The sequence below is a fragment of the Sorex araneus genome, chromosome 3 (assembly GCF_027595985.1).
Source record: "Sorex araneus isolate mSorAra2 chromosome 3, mSorAra2.pri, whole genome shotgun sequence".
In the NCBI taxonomy this organism is placed as follows: domain Eukaryota; kingdom Metazoa; phylum Chordata; class Mammalia; order Eulipotyphla; family Soricidae; genus Sorex; species Sorex araneus.
In genome coordinates this window covers 171398478-171419583 of record NC_073304.1, presented here as the reverse complement: position 1 = coordinate 171419583, position 21106 = coordinate 171398478, and the positions used below count along the sequence as shown (strand labels likewise).

The following is a 21106-nucleotide window of genomic DNA, read 5'->3' as shown; positions in this document are numbered from 1 at the left end:
TCCCCGCCATCCCACAGAGTCTCCAGAGCCTGCCAGAGCCAGGAGTAAGCCCTGAGCCGCCCAGTGTTTCTGTTCCATGTACCATGGCACAGAGCAGCAACCCTGACTCTGAGACGGTGACGGCTAACAGTGAGGTGAGACACCAATGTCACTGGGCGTGACTCAGCACACCCTCACTGAACCCCACCATGGGGGGGCTGCCACTTGCCTTTACTTTACAGGGAGGAACCAGAGCAGAGAGGTGAAGTCGTGTGTCCAACTTCCACAGCCCGGGGGTGGCACAACTGGGGCTTGGGGACTCCAGCCAGCTCTGGAGGCCCGAGGGTGTGGCGGCCCCATTTCATGGCCTCCCCTGGTTTCACACAGGCTCTGTGGCCTCCGGATGCCGCCAGCATCGGGCAGAAGGTGTGGACCAGGGTGCTGGCTGCCAAAATGGAACGGTCACTGGACACCAGGTCCGGACCGTAGGACAGAACCCGCAGCCTTTGCTTCTGCACTGGAACTCAGTGGAGGCAGTGAAGGGTGCGGCCAGGATGCCTGGCTTCCAGAACAATCTAGTCTCTGATGCCTGACCCTCTGCTCCTTCCTGCCACGGAAGGGGACGTCAGACACCCAGACATCCCGGCACGCGGCTGCACCTACTTGTCCTTCCTCACCCAAAATGACAATCTGACCGGACCCTCGGAATCTCGGAGGGGTTTCCACCGGTTCAGTCAGATAGATTCCTGGGGTCAGGGCAGGGTCCCCTGGCCCAGAAGCAGACGCTGTCTCGTCTGCTTCTGGGCCAGAGCACCCCGTGTCCTGGCAGAGCCGCTCCTGCCTTGAACAGGGCCTGCACTGGGTGTGGGCTGCTGTCACTTGCCGGCCTCAGGACCCAGCACCGGAAGTTCTCAAAAAGACATTTGTGGAGTGAATCATCAAAGTGTGAGCAAGCTCTAAGCTCTCTCTTATTCCTTCTCCCTCCCCTACTCTCTGGTCTGTCCATGTAGCCCTACACACACACACCACACACACACACACACAAAACCTATATACTCACATATACACAACACACATACACACACTCACACACAAATACACTCATACATACATACACTCACACACATGCACACACACAAAGTACACACTCACAAATATACTCACACACATCTACACACACTCACACATAAACTACACAGACACACTCATAAACACAAATACACTCACACACCTACGTTCAAAGACACATTCACACACACACCTACACACCCACACATGTACACCCATACACACAAGCACACATTCACACTTATATACACATGCACCTACACATATACACACTACACACTCTTTCACTCACACACCTACAAACGTACACACTCCACACACTCATACACAGACACAGACACGCAGACACACACACAGATGCACACATACACACTCCTGGCACGTGTGTGGGTCCTTTGTGCGTTTTACAGCCAAGTTTCCCTATGACCAGGGGATAATCCTGCAGCTCACTGACTTGGGGCCACTGTGTCCAGCCCGGCCACCACAGCACAGCGCACTCAGAACCAGCACCCAGAGAGCTTTCCCTGAGGGGGGTGCCTGCAGGCGTGGGGTAGCTCCAGGGCCTCAGCCCCCAACATCCTGAGGCCACAGTGACCTGGCGTGGCTCTGACCTTAGAGCATGGAGGGGCAGAGCAGAGGTGCCAAGGCCCTGGGGCCAGCAGAAAACCAACCGGGCTTCTCTCTGCCTCAGTTCTGGGCTCAGGCCACCACCCCTTAGGGGGCCACTCCAACCCCCGCCCCAGGAGTTGCTGGGCTTCCAGTCTCTATCAAGCCTCTGAGAACGCCTCACGCACAGCTATGTCTCCCAGAAGATTCTGCAGCGCAGGCCCCTTCCTCCCAGAAGCCCTCCCTGATCATCACCCCCACTTTGGGCTGAACTACACACTTTCTCCAAGACCCTCCAGGTCCTCAGTGTGCATCTGCGGGGGACCCCACAAACGTTAGGCTCCTGTTCACATCATCTGCTTTGAATGCCTGCCCCCCTCCTAGAGCGTGTCTGCAGGGCATGGCGGTGCCACAGAGTCTCCAAGCCCGGCACGAGTGTCGTGTGGAGCCCCGAACACATCTTCGTGTGTGCCCGTGTGCGAGCGTGTCCACGCACACGTCTGCTGGCGCGGTGCTGGTTGCGGCTGCAGCAGGCACCAGACCCCAGAGAGCGGCACCATCAGGGGCGTCCTGCTCCTCCTCCTTCCGGGAACCAGAGCTGACATCTTATCAGGAACAGCCGCTGGGCAAAGGGCAGCGCTGGGCTCAGGGGGCGCTGCCTGCTGAGGCCCGCGGCCAGCCCCATCTCCGGGGTCCCTGGCCCCCTGGGCTGGTGGGGGGCGCGGTCCAGCGGGAGGGAGGGGAGGACAGACTCGTTGCCAAGAGCCCCGAGGGCCCAGGCGCCTTGGCAGGAAGCTGGTGGCACCCGGATGTGGTGGGTGGCGGGGAACAGGACCGGGAGGCGAGTGCCCGCGTAGATTCCGCGGGGACGGGGCACTTTGGCGGGAATCCCGCAAAGGGCTGGGAAACAAAGGTGCGGGCATGCCGAGCAGAGCCCCGGCTCTGGGCTCCGCTGGGGGCGGGGGTCGCTGGCGTTTTCGGGGCTGGGGGTGCAGAGACGGACACCTGGCACGCTCGCCCACTCCTCGCGCATCCTGGGGGCGCGGCGCCCGGGGAGCGCGCAGGTGGCGGAGAGAGGGCGCGCGGGCTCCCGGGGAGCCGGGCCGAGCTGGCCACCGGCGGCCCCTGGACCCCAGGCGAGTCGCCTCCCCCGCTCGGAGGACATGGGTTCCCTCGACGGTGCGGCGGGGCGGGAGGCGGCGAGGCGGGCCCGGAGCAGCCCTTTCCGCGGGGCCTCGGCGCGCCTCTCCGTCCAGCGCGCTGGCGCCTCCGCCCCCTCCGGAGACTCCACCCCCGGCCGCCCGCCCGGGCCCCCGCGCCGGCCGCTAGGGGTCACTGCCTCCCTTTGTCAGCGCGCGGCCGCCCCCCCGGGCCCTCCGCAGGGCGGCCCGGCCCGCCGAGGAGCGTCTCCGAGCGCGCGGGCCCGGCGGGGACCCCCCCCCGCGGGCACCCCCGGCGTGGGCCGGGCCGCGGCGGCGAGGCCCGGGAGGAGCGCGCGGCGGGGCGGAGGCCGGGCCCGCGCGCGCGCGCTGGAGCCTGCGCTGCAGCCACGAGGGGGTTAACCGAAACCCCACCCCCGGGCCTGACATCACGGGCCGAGCGGGCCGGGCCGGGCAGAGCGAGCGCGGCGGCGGCTGCAGCTGCACATTGTTCCCCGCGCCCCCCGCCGCCTCGGACCCGGGCCGGCCATGGACGCCCGCGAGCCGGCGCCGAGCGGGAGGCTGTGAGCCCGCCGCGCGCCCCTCCCCGAGCCCGTGTGCGTGGACGGCGAGGGCGGGACCGGAGGAGGCGAGGGGGGACATGACCCGGGCCACTCGCGCCGGGCAGCCGCCGCGCCGCTGAGCCGCCCGCCCCGCCCGCCCGCGCACGCTGCCCGCCGCCGGAGCGCTGTCCTCGGACCCGCGTGGCCGCAGCCCCGCGCCCGATGGCCCGGATGGGGCCGGCGGGCGCCGCTGGACGCTGGTGGGGACTCGCGCTGGGCTTGAGCGCCTTCTTCCTCCCAGGTGAGCGCGCCGCGCCTCTCGCCGCGTCTCCGCGCCCGGCCCCGGCGCCGTGGTGGCCGGGCACGGCCGGGGCAGCTGGGGCACCGTCGCGCGCGCCCCCCGGGGGCCGCCGAGCACTTTCCCGCCCGGCGCGGGTCCGCGGGCCCTGGGGGAGCCCGGAGGAGCGCGGACCGCCCGGCTCCGGGCCGGGGGCAGTTCGGAAACTCCGCGCGTTACGTAAATGCAGACTTCTCTCCGGGTCGCCCGGCGCGCGCCGCCCGCTCACCTGCCGGCCCTTCCCCGGGACTCCGCGCCAGTTTGCGGGGACCCGCGGGGGGCGCTGCGGCTCGTTCCGGACCCGGTGGCGGCATGACCCACTTTCCCGAGGGAACTACCGCGTGTCTTCCCCAAGGGGCTGGCGGCGGAGGGGTTAACCGCGCTGCTGACCCCCGGGGGGGCCCTGGGTGGCCCCTGGGGCGCGCGGGGTGGGCGCTGATCTGGGGCTGCCCGGGCCTATTGTGCTGGGGGATGAACTGGAAAATGCGTTTAGGAGGCGAATCCGACCCAGTCCCGGGCGCCCGGCTTAACCCTTTGTGTCCCTGGGGAGGCGTCCTGCGCCCGCGGGGCCGGGGCGGGGTGGGGACCTCCCGTCCCGGAGGGAAATCGGAGAGGGTTTCCCGCTCTCCCGCTGGGGGGCTGGGAGGGGGTGGGGGCTTGGCCGGAGCACGTGGTCCTGGCCTGAGGATGGCAGCACCCCGGGGCTGGGACTGTTCCCAGGACCGGACCTCGGATAAGGGGGCAGCGCGCAGTGTCCGGGAGGAGGTGCCCGCGCTTGCGGTGCTCCCGGCAGAGTGGGGGTGGGGGGTGCCATGGCGGGCCAGAACCTGGGCAGCGGGGGGTGCTGAGACAAGACACGGTGTCCATGCCCGGTCCAGAGGGTGTGACTGTGACGGGAGGGGGCGCTTCGTGTCTCGCTGGACCTCCTGGGAGCAAACTCCGGGAGTGTGACCAGCAGGGAGTGCTCTGTGGGGGGCACTGCATCCGGAACCTAGCGAAAGCCAAAGCGGTGGGAACCTTCCTGGGGCCCTGTGGGTCTGGAACCGGAGGGGTTAACCCTGATAAGACAAAGGGCAGGAGCTTGGGGGAGGGGGACCGGACTCACCCCCCCTTTCTCTCCTCCTTTTGTTATTTTCTGCCCCTAGCTTCCTGCTGCCGCTGGTGCACTGCCCCTGGGGGGCTGCAGGCGGCCCTGCCCCCTGCCCTGCCCCTCTGCTCAGGACTGGGGCGGGAGGTGACACTCACCACCCTGCCCCTCCCCCAAGCTCCCAGATGCGCTTACTCTGCTCCCCTGATCACTGCACCCCGACTGTCAGGGCTGGGCAGCCTGTGCCCGCCCCCCCTCACCAGAGGCCACACAGCTGGTCTTCCACACCCCCTGCTGGCCTCTCCTCCCATGTCGGGACACTTTTCTGGGTGCTCGGGCCTGTGACAGGAAGCCTGGAGGGACAAGGAGCCAGTGGGCCGGGTAGTGTAGCCAGTGGGCCCCCCTCTGTGTTTGCTATGGCCTCTGTGTGTGTGCATGTGTTTGCGTGTGTGTGCATGTGTGTGTGCATGCACATGCATGTGTGTGCATTTATGCGCGTGTATGTAAGTAGCCTTGCTGCCAAGCAAGCTGGAGGGGGACTCAGAATCAGGGCTCTGCCCTGCCCACTGAGGGGGTGCCCCAGGGGGGTGCACATCCCAAAGAGGGTGAGGAGCCCAGGAGGGCCATCCCAGCGGGGAGCAGGTGTCCGCCCGATCACCCCCACCACACACCCCCCAATTGGCTTCCCCAAACCTTTGTCTGGAAAGAGCTCGCGCACCCCAGGTGCCAGAACAGTCAGGCAGCACCCTTCTCTGTGGCCACTTCCTGCCCACCTGGGACTCTGCCCGCCGGTGCCAGCCTCCAGGCTGCAAGGGAGTGGCAGAGGCAGTCTACCCAGCCTTGCCGCCTGGGGAGGGTCTCAGGGCCTGGACTCTGTCCCCTGCCGACTCCTCAGGCTGACTGACCACTGCCCAGCCCAGGACTCAGGGCACTGCACGCTGGCACTGAGACCCAGTCCGGGGACCCAGGGGCGGGCGTTGTTGGGCGCAAACCGGAAGCCCCCAGGCCCGGTGCCAGTTCCTGTACATCGTTCCCACAGCCTCCTTCCTGGTGGACCAGCCGCCGAGTGATTCCTCCCTGGGGCCCGGGCGGATCAAGAGGGCGTCTGTCTGCTCCCCAATGTTGCTGATCTGTAAACTTTGGGTATTAGCCAGCGTGGCAGGCCAGAGGGGTTGGGTGCCAGCCTTTCCAGGGCTGGCCCAGCCTCGAGTGGACGCGTGTGTGGGTCACCTACAGTTCTCGGGAAACGGGGCTACAGCTTCTCTCTGACCTCCCTGCTTCCCACGTAAACTTGGACTTCGGTCCTCTTTAAGTGGCCAGACACAGGCCAGTTCCCACGACAGCAAGTGGGAGCCCCCCCATCTCCGTCCCCGTCCCGGAGGGTTGGACAGGACAGTGAAATGAGGGGGCGGGGCTGGGACACTCCTGGGAGCCCAGTGCCCCTGTGCCCAGGCCCAGCTGGAGAGCGACGCAGTGCCACCCCTCCCCCGCCCCGCCCCCCAGAGCAGGTCTGCAGAGCCCGGCAGATGGGGCTGGGCTGTGGGTAACCTAAGCCCTGCGCAGGGATCACCTTGCCAGGGAAAGCCGGAGCTGCTGGCACATGGACACCCCGCGGGGCAGTTAACCCTTGACTCACCGGGTCCCAGTCTGCTGAGGCACCCTGAACCGCCCGGCTGGGCCCGGCCCCTTTCCACACAGGCAGTGGGCCTGATGTTCCCACACCCCCAGGGATGGGGCTGTGCCCAGGATCCCTCAGTGTTCGGGGGTCCCGGCTCTGGTCAGGAGGGAGAACGGAGGCTCGCCCCACCCGCATTCCCCGCAACGAGATCGCCCCCATCAGGAGAGCGAGACTGCCGGGCAGGGCCGCCTGGGGGCTGTGGGTGTCACCCAAGTTCAGAGGCAGTCTGGGAGTCAAGAAGCTGGAGTGGCGGGGGGCGGGAGGGGTCAGGGGGCAGCAGGGTTAACAACCAAAAACCAAAAAATCAGAAATGCTCAGCAAGGCGCCACTGGGCCCCCCTCCAGGCCCTCAGCCTCTGCGCCCTCTTCCCCCTCTGGGGCTCCCCGTCCCACTTTGTGGGGTAACAGACAGGAGGGGCTGAGGGACTGGCTGGTGGGCCCAGGAAAGCATGTTTTGGGGAGAGGGTCCCCCACTAGTTCATGAACCCCTACAACCACCCGGAAAGGGCAGCTCCCAGGGAAGTGGGGGTGTGTGGGGGCCATGCAAGCGAGCATGAGTGTGTGCACAGCTGTGTGAGTATATGCATGGGGTGTATATCTGTGTATGTAAATGTGTGTGACTGCACACGAGTGAGCATATACATGCATGTATATGCCGTGTATGAATATGTGTATGTGAGTGCATATGTGAGTGAGTCTGTGATTTTGAGTGCATGTGTGTGAATATATTTGACTCCATGAGTACATGTGTGAGTGTGTATGAGTTCATGTGTATATGAGAGTATATGAGTGCATGTGTGTGAATGTGTGTATGTGAGTCTGTGTGTCTGAGTCTATGAGTGTATGTGTGTGAATGTGTATATGTGTCAGTCTGTGTGTTTTGAGTATAAGTGCACGTGTGTGAATGTGTGTATATGCATCTGTGTCTGAGTATGAGTACATGTGGGTGAATGTATGTGAGTCTATGAGTATGAGTACACGTGTGTATGTTCATGTGAGCCCATGCATCTGAGTGCATGTGTGAATATGTGAGTCCATGTGTCAGTACACATATCGAAAGTGTGTCTGGGTTCATGTGTGTGTTTGTGAGTCTGTGTGTCTTGAGTATGAGTGCACATGTGTGAATGTGTGTGAGTTGTGTGTCTGAGAGTATACAAGTGCACATGTGCGTGTATGAACATGTGGGGTGCATGTATGAAGGGGGTTGGCCCCTGGCACATGAGCAGAGAACAGGCTGTGGGCGTGGCCTGAGTGGGCAGGGGGGGGGGACGGAGCTGCCAGTGGCTGAGTGTCCCCTCCTGGGCTGGCCGCCCGCCCTGGGCCACGCGGACCTGCTTTCACTCGCTTTATGAGGCGCCTCATTACTGAGCCCCAGACAATAACGCCTGCAGCCAGGCACGCTGGCCCGCATCTCATTAGAGGACATTAGTTCCGAGGCTGGTGGCTCCAGTGGGACAGCTGGAGGCCCCGGGCCCCGAGTGTCCTGTGGGGAGTTCGAATGTGGTGCCCTGGAAAGTGCTCCCCAGAGCCAGAAGCCCAGGGTCCCTCCACCTGCTTGGCCCCTGGGTTCTGCCCTCTCCTGGACATGGGGGTCCCCGGCCCGGGGGCAGCTGTCCAGAGGGGTGGGCCTGGGAGTGTGGCCCTTGCACCTACACTCTGGAGATGCTTAGGGTGGGGGGGGTCCTACAACTCCCCACCTGCTCCCCCGCCTACAATGGGGCTCCCCTGCACAGTCAGGCTGGACCACGGCCTCCTCTCGCCCCTCTCTCCTGCCCTGCTGACCCCCAAACCCCACGGGCCCAGCTCTCACCATTCAGACCAGGAGGAGGGCCAGGCAGACTGGGCGGGAGCCGGAGCCTCCTGGGCCTGGGCACCCGGGGTCCTGGGCCGGGCCCTCTGCTCGCTGGGCTCCCCTCACGCCCAGGCACACTGCTGACCTGGAGGTCCCTCCCCCTTCCTGGGCTGCTTTTGTCAGTGAAACCGCAAAGCATCCCTAGGGTCACACTCCTGGTGTCCGTCTCCCCCCCCCCACCCCGGCCGCCCTGTCCTCTGCAGGAGACCCCAGCTGGGGAGACCCTCACTCACTGGGGAGCCGCCCCCACCCACAGTGTCCCAGAGTCTTTGGGTCCGGGTAGTGGTTGCTGACCCCAGGGCCCGGGAGTCTCGGGTTCTGCGGGGGCTGGCGGTACCAGGAGCAGCGCACGCGCGGTGGCTCGGGGACTCATGGGGCCTCCCAGGCGTTCGTGGGCGGGCCTCGGTGCCAGGCGCAGTTTGTCGTCGACGTCTGAGGAGCCGTCGACGTCTGAGGAGCCGTAACTAATCCCCATAACCCCAGTGGGGGGAGTGTCCTTGTAGCCACCCCCATCCCATATCAACCTTCATATCAGTTAAAGGAGGGTCAGGGCCTGGCCAGGGGCTTAGGTGTGGGCAAGACCCTTCCTCAGCCCCCAGGGCCAGTCCAGGGCATGCCAGAGGCTCAGGGGGCCCCACCCATGTCTTGGTGACTTACCCGGGCTGGGTGCTTGGTGCCGGGTGCTCCAGTCCCGCGGGCCTGAATGCCTTGACCTGCTCCGCCTGCCGGATCCCCGGGCACCTCAGCAGGCGGGGTCACAGCTGCTCCCCTGGATGCCCCGGGTGTTCCCAGACGGGTGGACACTGGGCGGGGCTAAGGCTTGTTGAGCTGATCTGGTGCAGAGGCCTGCCCTAAGCTTCTAGAAGGTTCCCATCTCTCTTACCTGCACCCGGAGATCCCAGAAGATGGCAAGCGTGGGGCCTGACAAGGGTGGAAAGAGGGTTGGGAGAGGGTGTCGGGGTTCCCCTGTGCTTGGGGGTGGGGCTGGTGCTTCCCGAGAGGATGAATGCCCAGGGCGGCAGCCGGGCCCTGCAGGTCACTCCTGGGCCCCCACAGATGTCCTCACTTGACAGGAGGCAACTCAGACCCCATCGCCTAGAGGAATCCCTCTAGGCCCTCGGCTCACGCGAGTTCTAGGGCCACCCCTGGGACCTGCACCCCAGAAGTATGTGGGAGCCAGGGAGGGCTGGAGGCTGCCTGACCCCTTCCCCACACCAAGGAGCCGGCCCAGCCACTCAGGCCCTGCTGGTCCAAGCCATGCCTCCTGGGGGTGGGGGGGGGGCGTGCAGAGTCACCAGCATCTGTGGTGGCTCGGGGGGAATAAACATCGGCAGCACCGGGCGTCTCGCGACGTCAGGAAGCGCGAGCCCAGCGGACACCGGGCACTGCATTATTCTGCCATGATGCCTTCCCCGGACCCCCGCGTCCCATCCCATCTCGCTGGCCTGGCCTGCCGTGTCCCTCCCAGTGATGGATGGGCCTGCCGCCCCCTGCCAGGGTGGCCGGCCCTGCGCAGACGGGCCTGTGTTTATGGGGCCCCTGAGTAGCCTGTGTCCCGGCCAGCTGAGCACTCGGATTATCTCCGCTGGCTGATGGATGGGCCTGTGACAACTCATGAGGCAGATAAGGGGTGATTCGGGCAGGGGAGGGCTGTGCTGGGCTGTGTGGGGGCAGCTGGGGTGGCCCAGGAGCCAGGGGCAAGGCAGCTTCTGGGGAGACAGACCCCCTGCTCAGCACCCCCTCCCCAGAAGCCGTCCCATTCTCCCTCTTATCTCCATTGCCATTTCTCTCACCCCTGGGGCGCACACTCGCGTGTGTGTGTGTGTGTGTGTGTGTGCGCGTGCGCGCACACGCGCATGTATGCAGGCATGCATGTGTACGGGCATGCTTGTGTGTGCGCGCAGTTGGCTCTAATGATCACCAGGCCTGGCTGATGGGATGTCTGACTCGTGTTTTTATGTCCTCTGTGTGCACAGGCTGTGTTTATTGTTTATGCGTGTGAGATTGTGTCCTGTGTGTGCGCACGCGCATTTTGTATGAGGTCATGCTCCATGCGTGCTGTGTACGGGGCAGGTTAAGTGTAAGGTCCTGTCCTGTGCGTGTCTGTGCGCGCTGCACCTGACGTCACCTGCCCCAGGTGCCCCCTCCTGACGAGACCCTGATCACCATCTTCCCGGGAAGAGGGGGGCTCTCACCCACCCCACCCAGGGAGGCGGGGAGCTGGGGCGGGGAGTGGGGGAGGAAGGTCTGTGCCGGGGCAGGGGAAGGTCAGTCTTGATCTTGTTTTGTCTGTGGGTCCCCAGACAGCTGCTGTCTCGGCTCTGCCTTTCCTGGCCGCCGCAGACCCACTCCCCACTGGTCGGGGGCCCGGGCCGGAACCCCCTCGCCCCCTGCCGAGGGTCCCCCACCATGGGAGTTGGAGGAAGAGTTAGGGCCTCCTGGGGCTACGACTCTGTCTGTGGTGTGGTGTGACCCTCCCCCGCCTCCGGGAGCTGGCACCGCTCTGGCTCTGCCCACGCTGAGCTGAAGGGCCCTGTAGGCCCCCCCAATTGCCTACCCCCTGCCCACCTGATCTTGGGTTGCGGTCTCTTCGTTGACCTTTAAGACCCCCAGGCCTCTCTGCCCAGAACTGGTCCCAGCCTGCCCTCCCCCCTCTGGTGAGGCCACGGAGTGAGGCTGGCCGGCCGCTCGCCACCCACGTCCACCTCCCCCTTCCCGGCCCGATTTCCCCGGGATTAGCAGTCAATCACAGCCGGAGAAGCTCTTAGCTCCAGTGGGAATTAAGGAATTAAGTTGGTGCTGGGAGCCCGGCCCGGGAGGGGGCTCGCTACAGGACTCAGACTGCAGTGCGGACGGCTGAGCCGGGCCTGTGTCCTCCCGTGGCCCGTGGCCCCCTCGTGGCCTGGGGGAGCCCCGACCCCCACCGCCTCGCCCCTGGCCAGGGACTGGTGTGGTGCTCTGAAGGCGTTGCTTATGGCTGAACCGTCTGTGGTCCCTTTGTCCTGGGGGTGGCCCAGGAGCCTTGCCAGGTGCAGCAGGGGAGCCCTCTGTGCCCCCCCACCCCCTCTTCCCGCCGCCCACCAGGATCCCCAGCCCCACCCCCACAGTGGCGCCTCCCTACCCTCGCCCCACGCTGGGGAGGAGATAAGGGGTGAGCAGACAGGGCCGGGCGGGGCGGGCTGCCCACAGGTCTCCCAGACCATGTAGGGACAGGCCGCAGGGGTGGTTTCAATCACTGTCATCTGGCCCCGGACACCCCCAGGGCGGCCAGCCCGGCCTGGGGATAGCCAGGAGGGACAGACGGGAGGGAGTTTGGGGGACTCCGCCCGGCCAAGGGGTGCCGCCATTTGTGGCCCCGAGTCCAGAGTGCCCGGTTAATAATTAGTCTCTGGCTAATAAATCATGGTACCTCTGCCCCACGCCAGCACCCCTCCCCCACCCCGTCTGGTGGGAGAGATCAGGGTCTTCCTGTGGCCGCCCTCAGCCTTCCCTTCCGGCAGGGCCACCTGGGCTGGCCCTGGGGTGCAGCTCCCTTACGGGGTGAGGCTGGTTGGTCTCCACTTGCACCCCCAGGCATGTGTGGGGCTGTCTGGGCTCCGGAGGGCGGGCACCAGCGCCCCTGAGCACCCGGGCCTCATCCCCACCAGGTGAGGATGGAGAGTGACGTCGGACAGAGTTGGGTGCTGGCGATAGGGCGCCCTGAGGGAGACTCCACCCTCAGTGCTCTGGTCAGAACCGCCTTTTCCATGGGGTGACTTGGCATGGACGCACTCGGGGTGCAGCCAGCATGGCCTGCTCCAGCACCTCCCACCACACTCCCTGCCTGTGTTCAGTCCCGTGCCCCCGTATCCACTGTAAAAACCCGGGGGCCCCTGGACTTCTCTCTGAGGCCCCTGCCTGTCTCCTGGCACCGTGTTGTCTGCGGCCGCCCTCCCCGCACTCGCCCTCCGGGAGAGGCTCAAAGGGCCGAGCTCAAGCCTTGCATGCAGGTTTGATTCTCTGCACTGACCTCAGGCCTGGCTGTGAATGACCCCTGAGCACTGGGCTGGGAGTAGCCGGAGGGATCTGGTGGATCCAGTGGTAGAGCACCTGCCTCGCTTGTCTGAGGTGCTGGGTTTGTCCTGGCACCCCTGCTGTGCCCTGAGCATGGAAAGAGCAGGCCCACACTCGACCGGGAGTGGCCCCTAGGAAAACAATCTGCGCCCACTGAGTGCTGGTACACAGTAGGTGCTCCATAATTGCATGATAAACCAGGGCCACTTCCTGGCTTCTTCTGAAGCCCCTGGAGTCAGGTCTCTGCTCTGGGCCTCTTGAGCGAAAGTCCTGGGATCTGAGTACCCCCTCACTGCCTCTGTCGCATGCCCACAGCCCCTGCCTGCAGCCCCGCCATGGCCCTGCTCCCTGGGCGGGGGCTGAGGTGGAGCCGGGACCCTGCCTCGGGCTGGCCTGAGACAGAACAGGCATCCACACCCGCGCTGGTTCTGGGGCTCATCTCATGGCCACTCACTCTCCCCTGAGACCCCCCTCACTCTGCCCCAGCCCCCATTGGGTATCCCACCCACTATCTCTGAGTGCACCCTCACCTTCATCGCTCCCCCCAGGACCCACGGGGGCCAGTGGCAGGGTATGAGGGCATCAGACCCGTAACCTTGGGTCCAGGAGCACTGCATGTTGAGACTGTGCTGTGACCACGGTGTTCGGGATCTCGGTTTGTGAAATGCACGATTTGTACTGCACTCTCCTTAGGAGTGTTGTAGAAGTGCAGCTTGGAGCAGTGGCTTGGCTGGGCCTTCGGCACAAGCCCTGTGTGCATACATGCACCCCGTGTGGCCACTGCATGATGCAGGCGCCCGTGTGATTACTGCATACACCCACGTTATTCTATGTGTGCATATGTGTGCCCTGTGTGGTAATGTCTGTGTATAATGTGCCCATGGGATTCTGTGGGGTTCTGTGTCTGCACCCATGGGGTTCTGTGTGGTTCTGTGGCTGCGCCCGTGCGGTTCTGTGGGTTCTGTGGCTGTGCCCGTGGGGTTCTGTGGGTTCTGTGTCTGCGCCCGTGGGGTTCTGTGGGTTCTGTGTCTGTGCCCGTGGGGTTCTATGTGGTTCTGTGTCTGCGCCCGTGGGGTTCTGTGGGTTCTGTGTCTGTGCCCATGGGGTTCTGTGGGTTCTGTGTCTGCGCCCGTGGGGTTCTGTGGGTTCTGTGTCTGTGCCCGTAGGGTTCTGTGGGTTCTGTGTCTGGGCCCGTGGGGTTCTGTGGGTTCTGTGTCTGCGCCCGTGGGGTTCTGTGGGTTCTGTGTCTGCGCCCATGGGGTTCTGTGTGGTTCTGTGGCTGCGCCCGTGTGGTTCTGTGGGTTCTGTGGCTGTGCCCGTGGGGTTCTGTGGGTTCTGTGTCTGCGCCCGTGGAGTTCTGTGGGGAGGGGGGGTGCACACTACCTGTGCCCGGACCCACTCCTCAGTGCGTGTGCTGTACACACTGCATGTGTGTCAGGGTGTTGCTTGCTGGTCGCCTGGCACTACCCCTCAAGGTCACCTTCCCCCAACTGCCCCACCACAGAAGTGAGGGTTGGGGCGATGGGCAGGTGCCTCCCCTTGGCCGCTTTCTCCCCGTCCTGAGGTTTCTTCTGCTCCCAGCTGCTGGCCTGTAGGGCTCTTGACCCCCCGGTGCCTGTCCCTCGGGCGGGGGGGGGGCGCCCGGTGGACTGGTTGGGAGAGGGGACAGAACCCGCCAGGCCAGCACATCGCAGCCCCGTCCTGATCCGTCTCTGCCCTGTTTAATTGGAATGTGGGGAGAGGAGGCCATCTGTTCTACTCCGGCCTGTTTCCATGACAACCAAGTGGCTTGAGACAGGTTTGCGGAGAGAGAAGTGGCCTGGGGGATGCCGGGAAATATCAGACGGGTCCTCCCCCTCCGCCCAGCTCCGCCTCGTCCTGCCCTCAGCCCCCAGGAGCCAGGGAGCCCCCACAGTGCTCTTTTCTCCCACCCTGCCCCGGTCCGGACCCCGCACGGGGATGGGTCAGAGCGTGCCCTTTGGGCTCCACTCCCGGGGGTGCCGGGGATGGAATCCGGGGGGCTGCCGCTCTGGCCCTTTGAGCATCTCTCTGGCCCCCTGGCCCCTACTTTTGAGCCTCAGCCTCCCTGCTTCTTTCCCTCCAGACCACTTCTCACTCCGGCATCTTCATCTTCCTCACCCTCACATCCCCACTGTTCACCAGCTGCTGAGCGAGAGCCCTTGGGGGTGGGGGGTAGTACCGCACCCCTTCCTCGGCGCCCTGCCACCGGGGATCCCTTCCATGACAGGGCCTCGAGGGTGGAGCCCGGCCTCCTTCTTCCGGAACAGAGTGTCCACTCCAGAGACTCAGGGCCCCTCAGCGGCACTTGTTGGTGTCCAGCGTCCCCCTGGTCATGGCCCGAGCCCCAGTGTGGAAGCTCGGCAAAGCCCCCCACTTCCCCGGGCGCTGAGGCAGGGTGTGAGGGAGACGCCGCCTCTATTTCTGGACAGACACTTCTGCTGGCCTAATTTCCTCAGCGACGGTGCATCCGTTACCAGGGCCGCCTGCCTTCAGCAACCAACGCTGGGGCTAGTGGGGTGACCTGTGTGTCACGCATCCCCGACACAGTGACACGCCAGCCACGCCTGCGGCCTGTGGTGGGTGGGGCCAGCCCAGAGGCCGGGGAGGCCCCAAAGTGCAGAATCTATCTGGGACGGGGAGCAGGCCGGAGCTCCGTCTGGAGCCGCGGTGGTGAGTAGGGACCCCCACGTTGGGAGAGTGCTGAGTTTTTCACATGCACACACACAGACATGCACAAATGCCCACACAGACATACACACACGCATGCACATGTGCCGACATGGACACACACACACATACACACACACACTCACACTTACTGTCTGCACACATCATGCCCGGAGAGCCTCTGGACAGCCCTGGTGACCACATCATGACCCTCCCGTGCCATCAGCTGGCGGCAGGGGCTGGGTGGAGCAGGCCGAGTCCCCTCCGAAGGCAGCACCCCTCTCCCCTTCACCTCCCCAATGTCTCGGCCCCCCAAGCTGCTGGAGGCGCTGTCCAGTGGCTGCCCCCTTCCTGTCTCCCTTGCTCTGGGGTCCGTTCTCCACCCCGCAGAGCCTCCCTCCCTCTGGCCCCTGTCTGGGGCTCCTCCCTCCCTGCTGACGCCCGCCCGTGGCCGGTCCCTGTTTGGGAACAAACACTCAAAACCCAGCAGGCCCCACTTGGTGATTATTTGTCTTCCTGTCTGGGTCCCCGCTAGCCTGAGCAAAGGTTCTCCTGGCCCCTTCCTGCGGGGACATGCACTGAGGCTCGGGAGCCCTGCCAACCTTGTGGGGTGCATCGGGGAGTGCAGGGAAACGGGCCAGGAAGGCTGGGCGCTGTCCTGGGCAGGAAGGGGGCGTCCCCCGAGTTTGACGTTAGACGCCTCCTCAGTGCTCACCTCCTCAGTGCTCGGGGAGGAGAGACGGGGAGGTAGTGGGATGGGGAAGAATGGCAAGGGAGTGGGGGGAGGGACGTGTACGGGGAGAGCAGGGGCCCGGGGAGCAGCAGGAGACAAAGACGGCCTGCCCCAGCCCAGAGTCGGGGACGGGAGGGACTGGGGCCCCTGGCACCTGGGCCGCTCCGAGCCTCCGAGTCTTCTGACTGTTGCATGAAGGGGACCCAGACAGGCCCAGGGACGGGCCGTGTCGGGCTGTGTGTGGAAACGGGCTCTCTGGAGCAGGGCGGAGGGGGAGGGGACTCCCCCACTCGCCCGTGGGTGCAGTTCCCTGGGAGGGGGCTGGGCACGCCCGCCCTGCCAGTCCAAGCGTCCCATTGCCTTTGCAGCTGGGCCGGGCTGGATCCTGAGGGGAGGTGCACCTTTCCCGAGGGCTGAGCTGATGAGGTGGGGACGGAGGCAGAGAGGAGAGAACCTGGCTCCCAGCCACACCACCGGGAGGACAGCATGTCCGCATGAGGGGACAGGAAGGCCTGCTCCCTCCTCAGCCAAGCCAAGGTTTCCATACACCCCTTGCTCCCTCTCCAGGGCCCTGGTCTCCCTTTGAGGAACAATGGCTGCTGCCCCCGGGCCTTTGCACCTGCTCTTCCTGCTCCTGCCCTCCCAACAGCATTCAGTTCCTTTTTTTTTTTTTCCATTTGTTTGTTTTGGGGCCCCACAGCCTTCAGTTCCTTTTTTTTTTTCATTTGTTTGTTTTGGGGCCCCACCCGGCAGTGCTCTGAGGTTACTCCTGGTCGGCTCCGGAGACCATATGGGCTGTGGATATTGACCCCAGATTGGCCTTGTGGTAGGCAAGTGCCCTGCCCGCAGGACCATCACTCCAAATGCTTCCCATTCGGTGCTAAATGTCACTGTTCTCCAGGGGTCGGTCCCTGGCCTCCAGTCCTGGGCCTGTGGGGGGTCCGGGGAAGGGAGGCGTCATCGGGGCCTGGACAGCGCCCCGGGTTAGTGGGCCTGAGCTCGGAATGGCCGAGCCCCCTCCCGGGGAACTGCACCCAGGGTCAGGCCGAGTGGCACAGGGAGAGGCCCCTGAGCACTGCTGGGGGGTGCTCCCCAGAGAAGGGGGGCCCGGGGAGAGCAGCTGGAGAGCTGCAGGGCAGCCCCACCCCCGCGCCGAAGGCCTACAGCCCTGCCAGCCGTTCCCAGGCCCTAACGCCCAGCGCCGCCACCTGACGTTTCCCCCGAGCATCGGGCGACAGACGAGCCCCCAGCTGGGAGAGGGGTGGGCCCCGAGCCCTGGGCCCCGTCTGCCTCCGCCGTGAGCCCCCGCCTCATTTCCCTGGCAGCAGCTTGTGGGGTGGGAAATTAGATCTGGAGCATAAATTAGGCTTCCTTTATTCGCGTGTCAGAAATAATTAACATCTCCCCAGACCCAGGTCCCCTCCAGGTGGCCCCCCAGCGCCAGGAGGAAGGCAGGGTTGGGGCCTTGCATGGACTGCAGGCTGAGAAGGACCCTGCCAGGTCCCCTGTGTCCACCCCGGGGACACGCTGTAGGATAGAGCCCACCGTTCTCAGAACCTCTCCTCAGGAAACTGAGTCAGGGGCTGGCGGCACTCCTTAAGGATCCAGTCCCTGTCCTTACTCTCAGGGTCACCATGCTATGACCCTGGCCATTCCCTCTGCCAGTATCCAGGGCTGTCAGGAGAGGGGGGAGTGTCCCACTTCCCAGGCTGGAAGACTGAGGCCAGCCTGATCCGGCGCCCCGTGAGTCCAGGCGGCCGAGGCCGACTCAGAACTCGGCTGGGCTCCCCCATCCCACCCCGCCCCCTGGCTTCGAGAACGCTGACTCACAGTCTTACTAACAGATGCTTCACTTCCCGGGTGGGAGGTCAAGGCCTCCTGCCCGGGGCCTCCCCGCCACCCGGCCCCTCTGCAGGCCGTTCCTGACACAGCCAGAGCCCAGGGCGCTGGGGAGGGGGGCGGCGCTTGGCCCTGCCCCGGCCGCGGTGCCTCTGCACGCCAGGCCCCACCTCGCTGGCAGGCCGGAGAGTCCCGAGCGCCGGCTGCTCCTCCCTCCTGCGGGGGACCCGCTCCACCGCTCCCCACTCGGGGCTCCTGGGCAGGCGTGGGGGACCCAGGCCACGGAGCCCCGATGACCTGAGCCAGAGAGGAGCTGGGGGTTGCCTCCTGTGCGCCCCACTGCGCCCCCCACCCCGGGTCTCCTGACCCCCCTGCCCCGGGCCCCTTTCTTGGACGAGGCGCCGGTGACGGCATCGTGTGGATCCTGCCGGACACAGAGCCCTGCAGGCCGAGCCCAGGCAGACGGGAGGATGTCTGGACGGCCCACGTCTGAGATTTGCTGCCCCGCCCCCCTGCGGGGCCTCGGCTAGGACGGGACAGTCCCCAGCCCCCAGCTGTGTGTGATGCCCCACCAGCAGGAACAAGGACCCAGGCACTGGGCTCCCCCCTCCACATCCCAGAGGCCCTGAGGGGGCTGAGCCAGAGGCTGACCTGGGTGTGTCCCCACTTGGCTGAGCCCCGCTTGCCCCAGGTCTCTGAGTGCTGACTCTGCCGGGACCCCAGACACGGGGCCCCCCAGGGGTCTCCTCTGAGCCCCTCGCTGCTGCCCTGCTCTCAGCATCTGGGTGAGGGAGCAGAGATGTTTGGGTACACACACGTGCACACACACAACAACACACACACCACACACACAACTAACACGCACACATACCCCACATACATACAACACAATGCACACAAACATGCACATACATATACACAACACAACGCACGTGCACACACACGCACACGCCACACACATACACACCACACACAACATGCATGCGCACACACACACACCTCCTCCATCCTGGGACGCCTGCCAGACACACAGAGGCTGTGCCTCTCTACCTGGGGTGCCTGAGTATGGGCCTCAACTGTCCATTTGGCAGCAGGGACGGGGCAGCCAGCATAGCTGGGGTCCACTGGCTGGACCTGGGGTCCTCCCCAAACACCCAGAACCACCTTAGCCCTGGAGCCAGGGGGAGGCTGGATGAAGCCCCTCAGGCCGGGTGGGACCCCACAGCCCTGGGCCCTCTGACAGCTGGGTCACTCCCGCACTGGATGGGCCTCCACGGGGTCCACGCATATCCCAGCCTTCCCGGAGGGTCACACGGGCCAGCCTGCAGGCTTTTGCTGCAGGAGGGCCTGGAAGTTTCTGGAAAGCTGGCAAATGTAGGGGGAGCTTCAGGGTGCTAGCAGGGCCTGCTGGCCGTGAGGGATAACCTCAGCAGGCAGCCTCTGTCTGGGGCCCAGGACACCTCCTAAAGGGTCTCTGCCAAGCACGCGGCTGCCCGTGTCCGGACACGATGGGGTTGGTTGTCTGGGGACCAAATATTCGGGGACTTGGAGGCTCCCTGAGGGCCCCCAGCCTGCCTGCCACCCTCGTCCTCTCCCTGACCTCCTGTTCTGGTGCCCAAGTGCCCGGGGGAGCAACGCACTGGCATCCAGCTGGTGCGGGGGGGGCGGGGGACATGCCAGCAGAAAGGGCCGTTGGGCGGCCAGCACGTCCCCGGCGGAAATGCCCTTAGATGGATGCCTGGGAGCAGGGTTCCATGCGGCCACCTGGGTGGGCACCTCGTGGGCTCGGGGGCTCCGGGCAGCCTGGGCCAGTGAGGTCTGGCTCCCTGGAGGTCTGAGCACACTCTGGGCCCCGCCTGGCCGTCTCCTGGGGGCCCTCCTTCCTGGCCATCCCCTCAGCCCACCGGGAAGCTGGTTTGTGCGGAGGGTCTGGTGGGGCCCAGCCGCCCCCACCCCACCCCTGTCCAGTGGTGCTGGGTGCAGCCCCCAGCAGCCGGGCTCTGTGTCCTGGTCTGGGAAATAGGGGTATTGGCACTGATGGCTGTCCGCGGGGGCCCAGGGACGGGGGGAGATGAGAGACCCTTGGAGGAAGCTCGCATGTCCCCCGTGTTTACTTGGGGGGGGCGGTGTTGCTGCCAGGGAGGGGGCTGGGCCTTGTAAACCGGCAAGGACACCCTGGACGCGTCCGTCCAGCCACTTTGAAGATGAAAGTGGCTGAGGGGCCCCGTGGAGATGAGCCGACGGGGGCCGGGCCGAGACGCAGGGACGCGGGCGGGGGTAAAGTACAGTGCGGGCTTTTAATTGCCTGAGTTCACATCTCGTAAAAGGGGGGAATCATGAGGACCCGGTCTTCCCGCCCCCCCTGCCCGGAGTCAAAAGCCAGTTCCCACGCTGCCGGGGGTTCAAAGCGCCCCCCGCCCCTCCCCCCACCCCAGCGTCCACTGAGGGGACCAGCCTTCCCCCAGCCGCCTGGGCGCTGCCCCCTGCCCAGGCTCTGCCCACTGCTGGGGGTGGCACCCGGAGTCCTCGGGCCCGGAGGGCGTTGGGTGAGGCAGGCAGCCCCCTCTCCACCTCCCCCAGCTGCCCGCAGCTCACTTTCCTGAGAAGCCGTGGCCGCAGTGGCTGCTGGACCCCATGCAGCCAGGATGCCGCTTGCCCTCAGCCCTGTCCCCCCTCCTCCTGGCCCCTGACTGCCGTGCTGGGACAGACCTCCTGTCCCCTCTGCCCTCCCCCAGCCTGACTCACGTCCTCACTTCCCACTCAGGCGTGTTCCGGGGACAAGCCAAGGCAGGCACGGGGTTCTGGTCCTGCAGGCTCCAGCACCCGGCGGGATTGGCTCTGACCCGCTTCCCCGCTCCCCTCCCTCTTTCACGCCGACCGACGGGCCAGCTGAACCCCAGAGCACCTCTGCGTGTCACTGATGAGCGGGGGGCTTCCCCCATCTAGGCCAGCCGGGCCCTGAGCACCTGGCACCGATCAGGCAGATGCTTCGGCCTCTGGTGTCTCCCGGGCACTTCCGGTCATCACTGGCTACCGTGCCCGAGCGGCCTCCTGCTGTCGTGTCTTAGGGCTGCGTCCACATTTCCACGCGCAACTCCCTTTGCCCAAGAAATGTGGGGATATAGGTTTCAGGGGTTTAGGGCTTAGTCCTGGCTCTGCGCTCAAGGGTCACTCCTGGTGGGGCTCCGGGGACCCCATGGGGTGCTGGGACCGAGCAGAGGTCAGTGGCATCAAAGCGAGCTACTTACCCCCTGCCCTAACTCCCTGGCCCGGCCCTGTGCCCAACACATTTTTCTGCGACCGTAGGTATGTAACAACAGGCAAAGAAAGAACTGATGGATAATACATCATAAATTTACTTTGGAACGTTCTCGATGTCTCACCAGCCCCGCGTTCAGTGACGTGCCCTGTACGGGGCCGCAGAGCAGAGGGGAAGCGGCCAGGCTCTGGGCCAGAGGGGGTCCACGGCGGGGCTGCGGGCAGTG

The 21106-nt window shown here is 65.2% G+C and overlaps 1 protein-coding gene across 1 annotated transcript in view; it reads left to right on the top strand.

Moving 5' to 3' along the window:
* The first annotated feature begins 3182 nt into the window (after positions 1–3182).
* Positions 3183–21106, top strand: part of NECTIN1 (nectin cell adhesion molecule 1) — a 39544-nt gene continuing 21620 nt past the window's right edge. Inside the window, exon 1 of the mRNA XM_055132525.1 lies at positions 3183–3656. Within this exon, the coding sequence (XP_054988500.1) occupies positions 3578–3656 (79 nt within the window). The 5' untranslated portion in view covers positions 3183–3577. The remainder of the gene's footprint in view (positions 3657–21106) is intronic.